Source organism: Podarcis vaucheri, assembly GCF_965113315.1.
Source record: "Podarcis vaucheri genome assembly, chromosome: 13".
NCBI lineage: Eukaryota > Metazoa > Chordata > Lepidosauria > Squamata > Lacertidae > Podarcis > Podarcis vaucheri.
The window spans coordinates 27,070,946-27,088,530 of NC_138751.1; the positions used below are offsets into that span (position 1 = coordinate 27,070,946).

At 39.3% G+C, this 17,585-nt stretch overlaps 2 protein-coding genes across 2 annotated transcripts; both read right to left on the reverse strand.

Moving 5' to 3' along the window:
- Positions 1–235: 235 nt before the first annotated feature.
- On the reverse strand, positions 236–6,775 carry LOC309517222 (vomeronasal type-2 receptor 26-like). Its single transcript, XM_082196362.1, has 3 exons — positions 4,518–6,775; positions 3,813–3,939; positions 236–2,407 (listed from the first exon to the last, which is right to left on the reverse strand). The coding sequence occupies exons 1-3, from the start codon at positions 4,674–4,676 to the stop codon at positions 1,497–1,499; spliced, it is 1,197 nt and encodes a 398-aa protein (XP_082052488.1). The 5' UTR covers positions 4,677–6,775; the 3' UTR covers positions 236–1,496.
- A 3,209-nt stretch (positions 6,776–9,984) lies between these two features.
- LOC309516598 (olfactory receptor 10A3-like) lies at positions 9,985–11,903 on the reverse strand (the record flags this gene model as incomplete). The annotated part of the gene is made up of 1 exon (XM_082195359.1): positions 9,985–11,903. The coding sequence occupies exon 1, from the start codon at positions 10,930–10,932 to the stop codon at positions 9,985–9,987; it is 948 nt and encodes a 315-aa protein (XP_082051485.1). The 5' UTR covers positions 10,933–11,903.
- Between the last annotated feature and the right edge of the window lie 5,682 nt (positions 11,904–17,585).

Below are 17,585 nucleotides of genomic sequence, written 5' to 3' on the forward strand. Positions count from 1 at the left end.
TTGTGTTCTCTAGGGACTGGAGTTACATTATGGTGCTTAATATTAAGTCAAACTATTGGACTGCCTAGTCCAACATATTCCATCCTGGATTGGACTTGAGATACAAGGAGATGTGTCCTATTATTGTTGCCATCACTCAATATCCTCTGAGGTCGGCCACCAGCAATAATACATACCAGATATTTCCTCTGTAGAACAGTAATCCTTTTTTAAAAAATTAGTTTTTATTGGGGGGTTTTGTGTTACAAAACAAACAGATAAACAGGCAATAATATTCTTAAGGTGATGACCCTGCCTGGCACATGACAGAAAAGTGATATGTCCTGATTTCTACCCCCACCCCTCCTAAACACCTTTCAGTTGGCCTACTTTTGTAGTCAATTTTAGTTTCTGGACTTTTAAAGGGCAGCATGCACAGTGGGAATTATCATAGTCCAGTCTGGATGATTTTTTTTTTATGTAAGGGTGTAAATTTGGGTGATAATTGTGAACACACTGTTGTTGTTGTTGTTTAGTTGTTTAGTCATGACCCCATGGACCAGAGTATGCCAGGCACTCCTGTCTTCCACTGCCTCCGGCAGTTTGTTCAAACTCATGTTTGTAGCTTCGAGAACACTGTCCAACCATCTCATCCTCTGTTGTTCCCTTCTCCTTGTGCCCTCAATATTTCCCAACATCAGGGTCTTTTTCAGGGAGCCTTCTCATGAGGTGGCCAAAGTATTGGAGCCTCAACTTCAGGATCTTTCCTTCCAGTGAGCACTCAGGGCTGATTTCCTTAAGAATGGATAGGTTTGATCTTCTTGCAGACCATGGGACTCTCAAGAGTTTCCTCCAGCACCAGAATTCAAAAACATCAATTCTTCAGCGATCAACCTTCCTTATGGTCCAGCTCTCACTTCCATACATCACTACTGGGAAAACCAAGCTTTAACTATACAGACCTTTGTCGGCAAGGTGATGTCTCTGCTTTTTAAGATGCTGTCTAGGTTTGTCATTGCTTTTCTCCCAAGAAGCAAGCGTCTTTTAATTTTGTGACTGCTGTCAGCAACTGCAGTTATCATGGAGCCCAGGAAAGTAAAACCTCTCACTGCCTCCATTTCTTCCCCTTCTATTTGCCAGGAGGTGATGGGACCAGTGGCCATGATCTTCGTTTTTTTGATGTTGAGCTTCAGACCCTCTTTTGCACTCTCCTCTTTCACCCTAATTAAGAGGTTCTTTAATTCCTCCTCACTTTTCCCTAGTGAACACACTAGAGAAAATATATATTGGGTGTGTGCCAACTATGATCACATATACAACAAATTTTCAAGTGTAACATACATTATACATCTCTCTAATTATTTCAGTGCTATTACATGAACTGATTTTTTTAAATGCAATGTTTTTTCTCTTGTATGCAGAGGGGCACCCATGAAGGACTCTACAAATTCCTGTGTTTATACCAGTGCTTCTCATGCAGTCAGTTTCTAGGAATAGAATAGTGTGATTTCCCTAAGCTATTTTGTGAAATTGTTTTTTCTAAAGAAATTGTTCTTTGTGTTTACTTCTGGCCTTAGAAAAATAATAAACATTTTGGGGGCAAAAATGCAACCAAGTAACCCAGCACTGGACACCAAAATAGAGAAGATCTCCACAGCCACCATGTATTTCCCCTTGGTGCTCAGATAGGTTGGAATGAAGGATATCCAAACACTGCAAAACACCAGCATGCTAAAAGTAATAAACTTGGCTTCATTGAAACTATCAGGCAGTTTCCTGGCTAGGAAGGCCACTATGAAGCTGATACTGGCCTGAAGGCCCATGTAGCCCAGGACCATGTAAAACATAGCATCTGAGCCTTCATTACATTGCACTACAATCAGCCCAGATTGTGAGACCATATCAAGATCTGGGAAAGGGGGAGATGTGAATAGCCAGATGGCACAGATGACAACTTGAATAAGAGAGCAAAAAAGGATAATGTAGTTGGATAGTCTCTTGCCCACCCATTTCCTCATCTTGCTTCCAGGACTTCTGGCCATAAATGCTACAACCACAGTGGTTGTTTTGGCCAATACACAAGAAAGTGCAAGTGAAAAGATGTTTCCAAAAGCAGCTTGTCGGAAAAGGCAGGTTGTTATTCTGGGTCGTCCAATGAACAGCAAGGAGCAAATGAAACAAAGCAAAAGGGAGATTAGCAGAAGGTAGGTAAGGCTCCGGTTGTTGGCTTTGACAACTGGTGTCTTCTGGTGTTTAATGAAGGTTGCAAGCACCAGGACTGTGAGGAGAGCAAAAGTAAGTCCAGTGGAAGCCAACCCTTTCCCTAAAGGTTCATCATAGGCTAGAAAAGTTGTAACCTTAGGGATACATCTGTTTTGTTTCTTGTTTGGATGTTCAGCTTCTTGGCATGTTTCACACTGATACGCATCTGTAAAACACACACATAAATTTCCTGTATGGCAGAGCTTTTCAGCATGCAGCCTACATCATGCAACACAGCACATCAGTCAATAATCTACAAAAGTTAGATAATCCCTATTCTGATGTCTGATATTGTTTTGGGAAGTGGGGAAAATTTGCAGCTGGCACTGAAGCCCCCACTGTTATGTGGTTTGCTGATGTGAAAACAGACATAGTGTGTACAGCACACCAACACACTGAAAGGAGCATTATTTAAGCCCATCCAGCCTCCTTTTCCTTGTTTGGCACCCTCCCACCCTTTTCTGCATTGTGGTTGCTGTAGTCACTTTGGGGCTGAGTAGGAATATTTGGCTAGCTTGTCTAGATTTGGGAGAAAGCCCCCCCCCCCTTTCCATACTGTAGGATTGGAATAGGAGATTGTTAGGTGAGCTGCCTTAATATTTGGCTAGTCATGCTGATTGGTTGATTTGACGATATTGTTCAATTGGCTGATATTTAATTTGGCATTTCAGTTTCATGTGTTTAAATAGGTGAATCTGGTCACTTTGGCAGAAACGTGGGAAAAGGAACTTCATAGGGCAGGTTGATAACACACTTAGACATAGGTGCAAATTCTTAGGGGCCAAGGGGGCTTCAGCCCTCTCCCCCATAAAATATTTGAGGGGCAAGTTGATGGGCGTCACCATTCAAATTGTATGCGTGCATCGTGTCATATGATTGATTATGTGGGGCAGGGCTTGCCTGCCCTCCCAATATTTTATTCAAGTTGGCACCCCTTCACTTAGGCTACCTTGTGGATGGGTGGTCCCTCTCAAAGCTGTATCTGAAGGATACACAGCCTAGGAGCAGGATAGGGACTGTCGTTGATGCTAAATTTCCTCATTCAGACAGTTGTAAGGCTTGAAGGGTGGTGATGATATAAGACTTCCTCTACTCACATTCAGTGTGTGGCTCAGGTAAGCCGTCAGTGGATAGGCTTGCATGGTTTTGTCACCTTTACAGCCACGGGATTTCTTAGTCTGAGCCAGTTTCCTCCCCTATAGTTTTTTCTGTAGGATTTGTATGTAACGTTTAATAAATAGATCCTTTTTCATCCTAGCTGTATGTGCCTATTTATTTCAGCCTTAGGCCAAAAATATTTTATCATTGTGTTCTGACTGATCTGAAAATACCATGTAAAGGTTAAGCATCTAGTAATATACAGCTCATGTCTGGTTGGTTTTGTGTGGTGGAATGCTAACTTTTTAACCCCACCACACACACACACATTGTCAACATAACATTATGCATTATCTTATCCAATGCGACCAATTGATCTGAATGAAAAATCCAGGCATATATTATAGGCTGTCTATTAAAAACAGTTAATATTTGAAATATATAGTTTGGATAGTGTCTCTGAAATTACCTACCTGTCTGGTGTGAAATGGTCCCCTCTGGGCACTGAGAACAATAATAGCAGCAAGATGGTTCACTCTCACGAACTTTTTTGTAGTATCCAGGGGGGCATCTTTCAGTGCACATAGAAGGAGGCAATGCCTAACCATAAAAATAAGAAAATACAGTTTGGTGAATTTCAGGTTATAAATTCATTTCTCTGTATTTTAGCCTGAAGTTGTATATTTAACCTCTGTTTTAAAAAGACAAAGACAAAGTGATCACACTCCAGTGTTTAAAATAAAATAACTAGGTATAAAACTTGGGCAGAAAACCTTGTCCCACTCACATGCAATGTCAAAGTACTATGCGTAATCTAACTGGTCCACCACTGAGATATTTATGTATCATTTTAAAGTGAAGTTATCAGGTTGATTCAGTTGATCCAAATAACAGAGGCAGTTTAGGTTTCTTTATTTTTTCTACATAGGTCAATTTGGTATGTGCCAAAATCAAGTTCTTCATCACTAAAGCCTTTAGTTATTAGAGGTAAGGGAATAAGCTCTTTCATGGCAAATTGAGAGGATTTAAAAAAACAAAACAAAACAAACCCAACCCCCCCCCCAAACCCTCATGTCTTGAGAAACAATGGAACTCATTCATTTCATTTTCTAGATTGAATCCCACAGATTTTGGGAAACTATGAAAAATGGCAAATTATTAAAATCTTAATTACCCACCTGGTTGAAGATGTTGGGCCATATAATGACATCTTTCTTAATGGTAATTTTTGCATTAGAAGACTGGAGGTCTACCATTCCAACTCTTACTCGGATGAAAGATTTATTTGGAAAAGTAACCAAGTTAACAATATCATATGATCCAGTAGACAATTCCATGTTTTCATTAAAGAATACCTCCTCCCCAGCACTGTTGTTGAAATGAATTTTTCTCAAAAATGTCTGGAGCTAGATGGGAAAATCAAATCTCAGGATTTATAAATATCATCTCTCATTCTAAGAGTAGCTACTGAGCATCATTTGGGAACTTGCAGTCTTTCACAGAAAGTTTGTGAAACTTCACCAAGGTTACTTATTTACTAAATGACTTCAGCGAAGGTGTTTGAAGTCGATCAAAGATTCTGACCTTCACTAGCAACATGTGTAACACTAGTCCACCCATTGCAAAAGTACTGAGACTAAATATCTCATATTACCTCCCATGGCAGCAGTGCCCAATGATCCAATCCAGCAGGTTTCCCCCTCACTCTTTGCCCTTGTGCATGAAAAGCATGTAAAGCATGTGCCAAAGCATGGACTGCATTGTAGATACTATAGCTCTGATCAGACATGCTCATTTCAAGCACAGTCCCAGGAAGACTATTTAACTTTTCCTTGCCTGTACAGTGCTTTTTATTTAGAGTTCTGCACTGAAATGCAGCTTCCCAAAACATTTTCATAAATAAACTATTTTGGTGCTGGTGAGGGTCATACATCTGGAGAAAACTCTGAAATCCTGGTACATGGTTTTTGTGGATTGTCATGAACAAGGAGCCATGGAAGTATTTCAGGTTCCAGCTATTCCAAATAACACTTGAGGTGAAATCACACTGGACTGTGGTAATCCAAACCTTCTCTTTGGGTTTCCTTCCCAAGCAATACTCAGTATACAGCATCATCTGTAAACCTTGCATTGAGTAAGTGTCTCCATCTGCAACAATCACATTGGCTTTGGTCCTATGAAGTGTTGCCAGGATATTTCCCTTAGAAAATATATTCCATGCACTAGAGGATTGGAGAAAGACTAATGGTGCCTTCTCTGCAAAGGCAACACAGATGCCATTCTCATTGAGCATATATTTCATACTTTGCACAAACCGTTCACCACTGTCATCATCTGAAACAATAAGGCCAATCCATGTCCATCCCAAATATTTTATCAAGTGCACTATCCCTTCATTCTGGGTATTGTCGTTTGGGACCATTTGGTATGTAAAAGGGAAATAGGTTTTATCGCTCAGTCCTGGGTGAAATGAGCCATAACTGAGCTGAAAAGAGAGGGAAATGCAGTATTTTAAGCTGTGGAAGGTGTTGTTGTTATTTTACAAAGTTGATCCCATAAAACATTTACTGAGAATTTTTCTGATGGTATCTATGATGAATGTTCTGCAGTATATCACAGATGTTCTATGAAAAACTGGACATAGTGAATAGAAGATGGGTTTGATATGTAACATATATATTTTATATACATATTCACAACTTAAATATTCAGTAAAACAACCTTATTAAAACAACACTTTACCTAAAACAGACAGGTAGAGTAATCAAGAGAATTTCTGTGTAAACACATATGTCTTCAAAAGTCAGTGGAATGCCAATATAGATGGGGCCTATTGGTATTTCAGCAGCGTGTCATAAACAAACAAACAAAAATGAGAATATCATGCCTCTTAAAAAATGCAGGTTGAAACAAAAAGAGTGGGTACACTCTACTTTTCTAAAAAAGAAAAAAGAAACAAACTGCTCAAGGATGGCTGGCAACAACTCATTTGTCATATAAAAAGCATATTCTAGTTTGAAGTATATGATATAGTTGGGCATACAACTACAGTGCAGTGCACATACAACTTGATCTTCATATGGTGCAGTTTCTGTGAGCTGCTCATGCACCAAATAAAGGCAGTACATTTCTGCTGGTGGAAATACATGTCTCAACCTAGGCTGAAAGCAACCCAGACTGCCTAAAGAACATATAAATCCATATACAAATAGATGAGTTTTCAAAAGGGGAATCACAGCAGGAAGCACAAATCAGATTTCTGATCACTCATCTATATAAACTCATATCTCTGGTGCTTTTTTGTACTTAAACATCAGAAATTTCAACTTGTCAAACATGAGAAACACTGAAATTTCATCTCTTGCACAGTTATCTGTAAACTTTCTCTCCACACAACCCTACCTGTGGAATCTGGTAGAGGCTTAAGAGAGTGGCTATTTGCATAGAAGCTTCAGAGCCAAGTGCTCCAATGACTGCCAACATCTTTTGCATTCTGCACCTGGTATTAGGGAAGCTGTTTTTCTTTGCTGACAGCAAGGACAGTGTGATATCATAGTTTAATCTTGCTTGGAACATATTATCATAGATCTGGAATCCCAGAGTAGAATTGGGTAGAAGGTTTGAATCTTTGTTGATCTCATCAATTGCAAAATTGAAGGCAAAGACATGCTGATAATTCTTTTTCATCAACCTACAAAGACAGTAATATATATTTTTTATTTGCACAGCACTTCTTTCTCTCACCTACTCGCCGGTTGCAAAGAGACCCAATTGATAATGTATTTCACAGCTGATAACCACCATGGCTCAGAAAGAGAAGACAAAGGTTTTCTCTTATGCGTTTTCAAAATACCCGCACACAGCTATGTGGTTATAAAACCGCACGGTTTGAGTGGATATCCAGAAATCTGGTCATGCACTGGTCATTGAACAGATCTTAAACACTGTAGTTATTTTACATGCATACGACTATAGTCTTCTCCATTGAAAAGCACTGACAGCAATATAACAGAGAGCAGCCATTTCAGACCTGAAACACACTTGCATTTTGTATTTGGGATTCATTTTGCAATCTGTGTACATAGTTGAGCTACAGAAATCAATAAGTGTACACATGTGTAGTGAGAGAGCGTGTATTTTGTGTAATTTGTGAACACATATTAAGTTATTTAAGACTGACCATTACAAGAAAGGTATACACTTTGGGAACAGAGACATAGATATTGGGGTCATGTCCAACTTTACGATTCTAGGATTAATCCATGTTGGGAGCCTGAGTCAACTCCCCGTGGTTGATATAGAAGCTCCACACTCTGCCAGCTCCTCCAACTCAGGGCTCAAGGCTGGTGCCATGACCTACTGGCCTCGCTGGGCATGTGACATAGCCCAGCACCCCTCAACCAGCATATTAGGAGTGCTGAATTATTTCAGCAGTAGAATTTGGGGTTTTAATACATGTTTATTTATTCCCTTTCCTCCAGGGAGCTCTTGGTGACATCAGTGATTTTCTGCTGCATATTATAAGTTCCAAATTACCCTGGGTTAGGCTGAGAGAGGTACTGATTGGCCCAAGGTCACCCAGCGAGCTTCATAGCTGAGTGGAGTTTTGATCCTGGGTCTCTTCTCAGTCCTAGTGCATCACTCTAACCACTACATCACACTGGCAAAGTTATTTACCGCATAGACACAAATAAGCCTGAGTCTTAGCTGTGGTTTCTGCATTGCAGGACTTGGACTGGATGTTCCTTTGGGTCCCTTCCAACTCTACAGTTCTATGATTCTATGATTCCTAGGATCTCTTGTGCAAACTTATAATATCTATTACAAATCTATTTTACACCAAACATTTTGGGGATATTTACTACATGCTATTTTCTGTCCATTGGTGCCGCAGCCTACAAATTCCCAAGCAACAGCCCAATCCACACAAGCTTTTACTACAGAAACATGTGCCTAAGTGCTTACACTTAGGACTTGCTTATGGGGCATTTAACCCACTACAAAGGGTTTCTTTCATTGCTTCAGTGTTCTCCCAAGCAATCAAAATCAATCTTCTCTCAATCAAAAACCTACTACACATTCAATGTGCTATTGCAAGGCTTTCAGATGCAGGCTGGTGAATGATTGTTCTGTTGTCAAACTGTGAGCTGGGTAAAACAACCTCTCGCTCGGCAGTGGATGAAGTGGTCATCATTTGCCTACACTCCCCCGTGCTCTAAATGTTGTATAAAATGGCCTTAAATGCTCAGAATCTGGGTTTGCCTTTATACAATCACTAATTTGGGTTGAGATTCATTCACAAACTACCACATTCGGGTTGCACAATTAGTGCATCTGCACAATAAGCCTGTTTCCCACCAAAATTGGACTTTCTGTGATAAAGGAAGCTGGAAAGTGTGGTATAACAATTGCTTGAAAGGTGATGGAATAATGTAGTGGATAGTGTGAGATAAGGTAAAGGTAAGATAAAGACAAAGGTGAGATAAAGATTGCTTGCTGAAACATCATATCATCTCCCTCCCCCAAAATAAAAAGAGAACGAATACTCAATGAAGAGTTGACACCATCTAATCTCAATGCAAGCTTTGTGCAAACAAATCAGGAGGAATGTTCAATAAGAAGGAAAACTGGAACTACTTAGATACTGTCATTTGTTTAAACATATACACACTTAACTGGAACACACGTTTGCTGAAGCTCTCGGGTAGCATCTTAAAGGAGTCATCAGGATATACACCCATGCGCAGAGACAAAACTGCACCAATAACATGGTCCCCTGGCTTTAAAAAATCGTCTTCATATCTGTGAGCTGTTGCTTTGCATTTTTCCTTCAAATTATCATTGGTGGCCTGGAGCAGGAGCTGTAGCAACAGCAGCAGCACGAGTAGCATCTTATGTCATTGCAGCCCATAAGCCTTATTCATTCTCACTGACTGCAGTAGCTTACAAGACATAGCAGGAATATGGACAGGATGCAATGTTATAGATAACCTTGTTCCATGCTGGCTCTTTTGAGATATTATTCATGTCAATCATGACAAAGACCTCCTGCTATATCCTTGCTCAATACAGTTTTCAATAATCTTTAGAGCATTTATAGTAGATCTCACAACTGATGCAAGGTTTTGCAAGGTACTTCAATTGATTTAATTTGTTTTCCTATTGGTGTTGCCAGTTAGTTCTTAAATTCTCTGGAGCTTTTACAGTGAAAAGACTCAAGCACTGTATTTTCAATAATTATAGGGAAGATAGTGGTATCTCTAGTCTTTCTCACACAAACACACTTTCTCTCATTGTTCCAGTAGAATGGCAGGAAAACAATTATATGCAGAAAGAAGGGATGAATAAAAAAATGAGGTGGGGGTGGGACCTAACACACATCACTGCAATTGGAGGTAGAAGAATTCATTTCCTGTACAAAAATAGATTTATTTCCCACACTCTGTCAAAAGGTCATAGGACAGTTTACAACACAGTAACAAAATAAAGAAGCATAGCATGCAAACATAAAACAATAATCATAAAATACATAATAAGCATATTAATGCTGCATATTGCATAAGATTTAGAATCCCCAAATCTAACAAGGAATTTGAGACATTTTAAAATTCGTTTCAACATAATTTATTTTGTCTATTCATCAAGTCACTTATAAACTTTTATCAAAACCTTTTTCTTCCATAGTTTTATTAGGGCTCCCTGCATTTCCTTGTTTCTTAGGCTGTAGATAATTGGATTTAACAGTGGCGTTACAACAGTATAGGAAAATGATAAAAGCTTGTCCAGAGGTGGAGAGTAGCTGGATTTGGGTTTTAAGTACATGGAACTAGATGTACCATAGAAGAGAATAACAACTATTAAATGTGAGGAGCACGTGGAGAAGGCTTTATATCTCCTCTCCAAGACTGGCATCCCCATGATGGTAAAGATAATGCCCATGTAAGAAAGGATGATCAGCACAAATGGTAGCATGATAGCCATCAGAGCAATTCCAATTACCTGGACTTCATTTAGGAAGGTGTCTCCACAGACAAGTTCTAACAGTGGCTGTATTTCACAGAAGAAGTGGTTGATGATCACACCACAAAATTGCAGGCGAAATGTGACAGTAGTGTGGACCAGCCCAACTGCAGTCCCACAAATGTATGAGCCAGTCACCATCATCCAGCAAACATTTCTCCTCATGATAATTGTGTAATGCAAAGGGTGGCATATTGCAACGTAGCGGTCAAATGCCATGGCAGCTAGAAGAAAACACTCAGCAACCCCAAAAAACAGGAAGAAGAACATTTGCATGGCGCATCCCGTAAAGGAAATAAATGTAGCATTCACCAACAAATTCTCTAATAATTTGGGGATTATGACTGACATATAGCATCCCTCCAAACTGGCCAAGTGCATAAGGAAAAAATACATTGGAGTGTTAAGCATAGGGTCAGATTTTACAAGCAGAATTATCAAGCTATTGATCATTAAGGTGATTATATAGAGGGAGAGCAGCACTACAAATATTAACACATGGAACTTGTGAGTCTCTGAAAATCCCACCAGTATGAATGCAGACAAAGTTGTGGCATTTTCTTGACCACACATGGCCTCACTGAGATATTTAGCTTCTTCAGCACTGCTGTTTGTATCTACATCTAGCAGTCTACTATTTCACCACCAACCTATTCATTGATTAATTCATCCATAATCATGACTCCTGCTTGTTTTCTTTTAAACTAATGTCTGACTAGTAGCCTAATCACTTTTGATCATCTTTGTTTTCTGCATGTTCAGTGCTCCTGGTGAAGATGTGAAACATAATAATTTTCTTGCTTTTATTTCATGGCACCAGCTTCTTATAAGTAAGATTACTTCCTCTGCCACTCTTTGCTCTGTAAGACAACCAAAAATAACATGTTGGGTTTTGTTTTTTGCTTTTAAAAAAGAGAGTTCATCTTATGTGTGTGAATATGTAAAGTCACATGGAAAACTAGAACAAATCTCTTACATCAGGGATGGAAAACTTATGGTCCAGGTGTTCTTAGACTACAGTTCTTATTATCCCAGACCATTGGATATGTTGGTTGTAACTGATGGGCTCCAACCTCCAATTGGAGGCCATAGATTTCCATCTCTGTCTTGGAGCTTGATTGCATAGACCTTGGGAAGTGGACAGTGAATGTTAAGTACCTGGCATGCCACAACTCTAGGCTAATAGGCTGATTTGGCTTGTACGCCAAAGTCCAATGACACATGTGGGTAACCTAATGTGATGTGGGGAAACATGACATTTCAGTTTGCAGTGTTTTATCTGCGGTGACTAATACCCTTATCTAAGTTATTACCTTACTACAGTCAATGAATATGCATGTGTGTGAACCAGACTATAGTTCTAGTCGTGGAGCTGTACAGCACTTCAGAATATTTGCCTGTCTAGCACAGTATTGTCTGCTTTGACTGCAGCAGCTCCCCAGGCTCTTAGGCAAAGAGAGAGAGGGAGAGGTCCTTTATCTGCTACCTATGCCTTTTAACTGGAGATTGCAGAGCTTGAATTCTGAGCCTTCTACTACTGACTATGGTCTGGAGCAGCCTGCAAAGTTTCATTGCTGTAGGCAAAGCACCCTACCATTGAAATCACCCTATTAAGGGAATTTGCATGAAAATGTGTGTATAACTGGAAAAATTACATACAAAATGTGTATTTTTTTTGGGGGGGGTGCATTAAAATCTTACTGAATTTTCACAAGGACTTAAACAAAAAAATCAGAAACTGATGCAGAAATGTGAAGCTGAAACTATAAAAATGAGAGAAATCCAAAATGGACAGATTTGTCCATTCCTAGGTGCAACTAAAGTGGGTGTGGCTACCCATAAATGCTCCCTTTTACATTTACAGGACACACATAGGCAGGCAGAAACACAAAGGCACACAGTCCTCTCTCCTCTGCTAATAAATGGAGGTTAGCTGTAGAATGGGGATTATCATTCTCCCATCAAATAGTCATCCAGATGACCAGGGAGAGGATGATTTACATCAGGGTGCTAGTGCAGTCTCAGCTCACTTCTTCTTCTCATTCTTTCTGAGTATTGGGGGGTAGAGAGAGAGAAATTGGTTTGGAAGGAAGGATAACCATACCTGTTTTACTTGGTAGTGATCTTGAAGCTAAGCAATTGAATTTCCTTTGAAGTCAAAATAACCAGATTTGACCTCAGTTAATTTTTGTTATGAAGTATTGTAGCAGAATTGGTGAGAGATTATCATGGATATATTATTGGGTTCAAATTTGGAATTAGGCTTGTGTGTTCAAAATGAGATTGTAGGGAATATCACTGCTTCACACGAGCAGTTTCCACCAGTTCTGGTAGCCACCATGAAGTTATTACAATAAGTGACACATCTTTAACCAGTGCTTTTCTTCTAGAAGAAGAAAAAGTGCTGGTACAGTATATCATTGAGAACCTCTGAAAAAAGGCACTGGTTTCCACCATGAATTCGGGGAAATAAATGGTGAAGGTCAAGCCAGGTGAAACAGGGGAACCATTGCATATCATCAGAGAAGTGACAACACTTCTCTTTGGAGATTTGGTTTGCTGATCTGGGCTACTGAGTGCCCTATAGGCATAGGACAGGGATATTCATATGATGCATACATATATTACAGGTTGTGTTTCAGCTCTCCAATAAAACTGTAAAGATAAGTGCTGTTTTAGCTCAGTGCTAGCTCTTTCTCTTCATATCGATTTATTATTCAGTCTGACAAAAGATTCAGTAAAAGTGTTACTCATAGAGAAATATTGAAAGAAAAAACATATATAGGCTTGTTCACAGGATACACTGAACAGGTACAAACTGTCTCTACACATGTACAAGCATTTGTGCAAAAGATGGAACACCTGTTGATTTGTAAAGCTGAACTATTTGTGTACACAGGTGGACAAATTGCACACTCGTTGAATACAGCATACAATCATCTCTTCTGTTAAGATATATAATGTGAGTAGAACACCAATATTTCTGCAACAAAAATCTGCTCCTGGTGAATCGGAGGATGTATTACCTAACTATTTGTATTAACACTAACTCGATACTCAGTACATATACTTTCATTTTTTATTACTAAATCATGTTTCTGGTGGGACAGGTTAAAACATATTAATATTTATTTACCTTATTGAAGCTGGTTGCTTCAAATATTACATGATTCTTCTTGGTCTTCTTATCCCCTAGCTATGTCAAGTGATGTGATACTCTGCAAATCTTTAGCCACCATGCTAGAGATTGAGATGGAATGAAACCAAGACTTTCCTCTTTTTTTGTGTGTGCAATCAGTTGCAAAATACCAAGGAGGCCCTACATTTGAGTGGTGTAGAACTCCTGAGATTACAGTGTTGAAACCATTTCCATCCACCTTGATCACAAGAGGAACAATTTATATTAGCATGCCCAATTAACACAATCCTCTGGGACAGTGATATATATATATATATATATATATATATATATATATATATGGATTCAAATATGATTCTTGATTCATAGTTATGCCATAATTATAACAAGAATATGTCAACAAGAATAATAAATATTCTTTTACAGCAGCCCACTGCTTATGATTTTCATTTTTCAAAAATGAGGATGAATATCATGTTAATTGGAACTCGACAAAATAGGTCACTCACACAGAAAGCCTGGCTCACACTGCAATTTATCTGTAGATGAATTGGATAGTAGCCCAGACATATAAAGAAGACTTGGGTCCAGTTCATACATTCAGTCAGGGTAGTATCACTTCTTAGCCATGTTAGTCAGCAATGCCTAAGCATACAGGTGAAGTGTCTCTGGATTCCCATATGTTAGTTAACTCTCATCAGCCCCAGCCACTATGACCAATAGTAAGGATGATGTGATGTGCAGCAACTTCTTGCCCAAGCAGAACTTAGAAACTCAGGAAGGCCTTCCTGTCTTTATCATCAAACCTAACAGTTGCAGTAATGTAATTTTAAAAAACACCTGAATAAATTGTACTCATTTGCAGTAGTTGCTGAATAGTAGTTGCTGCACTGAATCAATGTAAGATGTTTCTCTGTACTGACTTGCTTTCTGACAGCTTCGGTCAAGTGAGTTGTGGGAGGGTTTGGAGGGGAGGTAGAGAAACTTGGGGAAATCGAACTGCCCCAAAATGCCATCCACACAAGAAAAAAACATACCCTTTCTCTGTCAAATGTCTGCTATGTTGCTGCAGTAATCTGAAGGACAGAGAAAAGGATTGCTGCACCACATTTTAATGCACCTGGGACGATAGCCCCAGCAACCCCCCCCCCCGCTATGCCCCTGCCATAATCAACAAGGATGAGCGGGGATTAATCATATACATGGTTGGTCTCACTATCAAGGTTATTGTCCACATTCTCAGGTTGTACAAAAGGAAATGTGTCAATTACAACTGGACAAGCAGATGCCAAAAGTACATGTGTAGGACCTGCTACTTCCATGGCATGCAATTCAGACTGAAAAACAATAACACAAATGAATTTGTCCTACACTGCATTGCCTAATGCTAAACTCAATTTCCCCCAGCCTCTATTTAACAAGTGGATTCTCTGTAATTTTATCTAACCCTTTCTAATTCCTGTGAATTCCCAAATTTTCAAATTGAGAGCAGTGAGCAATTTGAACCATATACAAGATTTCAACTCTCAAAGAATCATTGTCTTAAGGGACATAGCTAAATATATGTACATACATGTCTAACAGTTTCTATGAGCAAAAATTTCAAAAAAAAACCCTACAGTTAGAATTTTCTTCTTCCCTGTCATATAAAGAACCATAAATGTTATGCAACATTTCTAACCTGTGTATGACAGAGTTGTTATGAGGATAACATAAGCAGGAATGAAGACATCTGAGTTATATGCCATGCTGCATTTAACATTTTGAAAACGCATAGTAATAAATGTAATAATGCAGAGATGAAAAAGAATACAGAATATGATCATCCATGGCTATATTATATTAATATGCTTTTAAACAAACACATTCCACTACAGCTAACCTATAAGCTTGTGAAAACGAAAGATCATGCCTTAATATTTTTTTGGGTGTTTTCTTTTTGTTTTTTGCTTCAATGGATCAATGCTACAACACTTCAAATTCCCACTACCAACTTTCTTTTTTTAACTTGGGGGAAAGCTAATGAGCTATGGAAGACATTGAAGAAAGTTGAATCAGCAATTAAGAAGGATATAACTTAACTGTTTTCCCCTTCCTAATCAATTTCTCTTTGATGTTCAGCTCAGGCCTGAACAACATAATGTAGCATTTGGGGGGAAAGATGCAACCCAGCAACCCAAAACTGGAGGCTAAGATGGAAAAGATCTCCACAGCCACCATGTATTTTCCCTTGGTACTCAAGTAGCTTGGACAACCAAACACTGCAAAACACCAACATGCTGAAAGTGATGAACTTGGCTTCATTGAAACTGTCAGGCAACTTCTGGGCAAAGAAAGCCACCGTGAAGCTGAGAAGGGCCAGCAAGCCCATGTAGCTCAGGACACAGTAAAACATGATTGGGGATGACTCGTTGCATTGCAGGATGATTTCTTCACTTGTTGACTTTGTGTCAGTATCTGGGAAGCGGGGAGAGGTTGCCATCCACACTGTGCAAATGCCTGCTTGAAGAATGGAGCAAGAAAGAACAATGGAACTGGCCGGTCTTTTCCCCACCCACTTCTTGATGCTGGATCCTGGCTGTGTGGCCATAAAAACAAGAACCACGGTGATGGTTTTGCCAACACTGAAGAAACAGCCACTGAGAAGACTATGCCAAACACAGTTTGGCGCAGAACACATGTCACCTTTTCAGGTCGGCCAATAAATAGCAAGGAAGAAAGAAAGCAGAGCAGAAGGGAGGTGAGAAGTATATAGGTGAGATCCCGGTTGTTGGCTTTGACTATTGGAGTGTTGTGGTGCTTTACAAAAGTTCTTAGTATGAGAACTGTGATCTAAGAAAATCAAAGAGCACAAGTGGTTAAACTGACCCCCAGAGGTTCTTCATAAGATAATAAAGTTACAATCTTGGGAACGCATGCCGTTTGGTCCCTGTTGGAATATTGATTATCTGGACATTGGAAACACTCAAGCATGTCTGAAAAATAAAATAAAGTTGTGGGGTAAATATAAAAAAAATCAGGTTATAGGTGCCATTTATGACCAGGTTTACAATGGGAAGAATCTGCAATAATTACAAAACTGACAAACATAATGTTATTGTTCCTTTAACTCATATATTACATATTGAGCTCCTTTTGTGAAATGTGGCTCTCTGAGCATTGATCACTTGCAACTTGTACCATTGATGAACTTCTGTGACTGAGCAGAATCTTAGAATCGACAAGAGCCTTGCAATGAAAAAGAAAGTTTATCTTAGGTAAATTTATAATAATACTTATTTGTATTTATTTATTTTCTGTAAGTGTATGAGCCCTTGAAAACCTTTTCCTTCAGCAGTCAATAAAGGAGGGTAAGGTGTGTGAAATTTAAATCTTGATGATGACAGAATATTTAGAAGGTCCAGTGCAGTAACTCAATTAATGAGTCACCCTCAACACTTCCTTTTATCCTATTATGCTTTCCTTTGGGGGAAAACAATCTTTAGTGCTTAATCAGAGCAAACAGCAATTCAGGCTTTCCTGGATTGCCACTTGTTCCAATCTATTGCTAAAGTGTGGATATTCCAACTTGGATCCGTGCCTAGAAAGTGTGGATTGAGTAGGAAACTGCTTGTACCTGTGCTTTCAAGGTATGACAGAAGGGGAAGCATGGGTGAGCCCGCACATTAATTAAGTGAAATGGCTCTGCTCTGGGTACTATAAGCATTTTATTTTCCGTTTCCATTCAAATCCCATTGTTTCGTAAACCATGGATCTTCTTTCTTCTGACAATACATGTAGATATGTACAGCACTGTGCACTTGATTGGACCCACATTTGCCTGCACAGAAATGAACATCTCCCAACCTTTCTTCCAATGGAGAAAAAAAAACATATATCTACATCTACACATGCTTAATTTTTTTTAAAAAAACACTAGCTTTAGGTTTACTCGAATTGGGACAGCAGCACTCCTGGTTCATTCCCATTACCTGCCATGTCTGCTGATTCTGCGATTGCCTCCTGCCTCCCAGCATGATAGCCTTGCTTCTCAATGTGGTTGAGTGCATGGCGTGTAGAGCATGAGCTACGGCATAGACACCATTGT

Excerpts from the sequence above, each read along its gene's own strand:
- LOC309517222 (XM_082196362.1), bottom strand. The coding sequence starts at position 4,676 with ATGGAATTGTCTACTGGATCATATGATATTGTTAACTTGGTTACTTTT. Across the intron at positions 3,940-4,517 it reads GGCCCAACATCTTCAACCAG|GCATTGCCTCCTTCTATGTG; the intron begins GTGGGTAATTAA and ends TTTTATGGTTAG. Across the intron at positions 2,408-3,812 it reads GACCATTTCACACCAGACAG|ATGCGTATCAGTGTGAAACA; the intron begins GTAGGTAATTTC and ends TGTGTTTTACAG.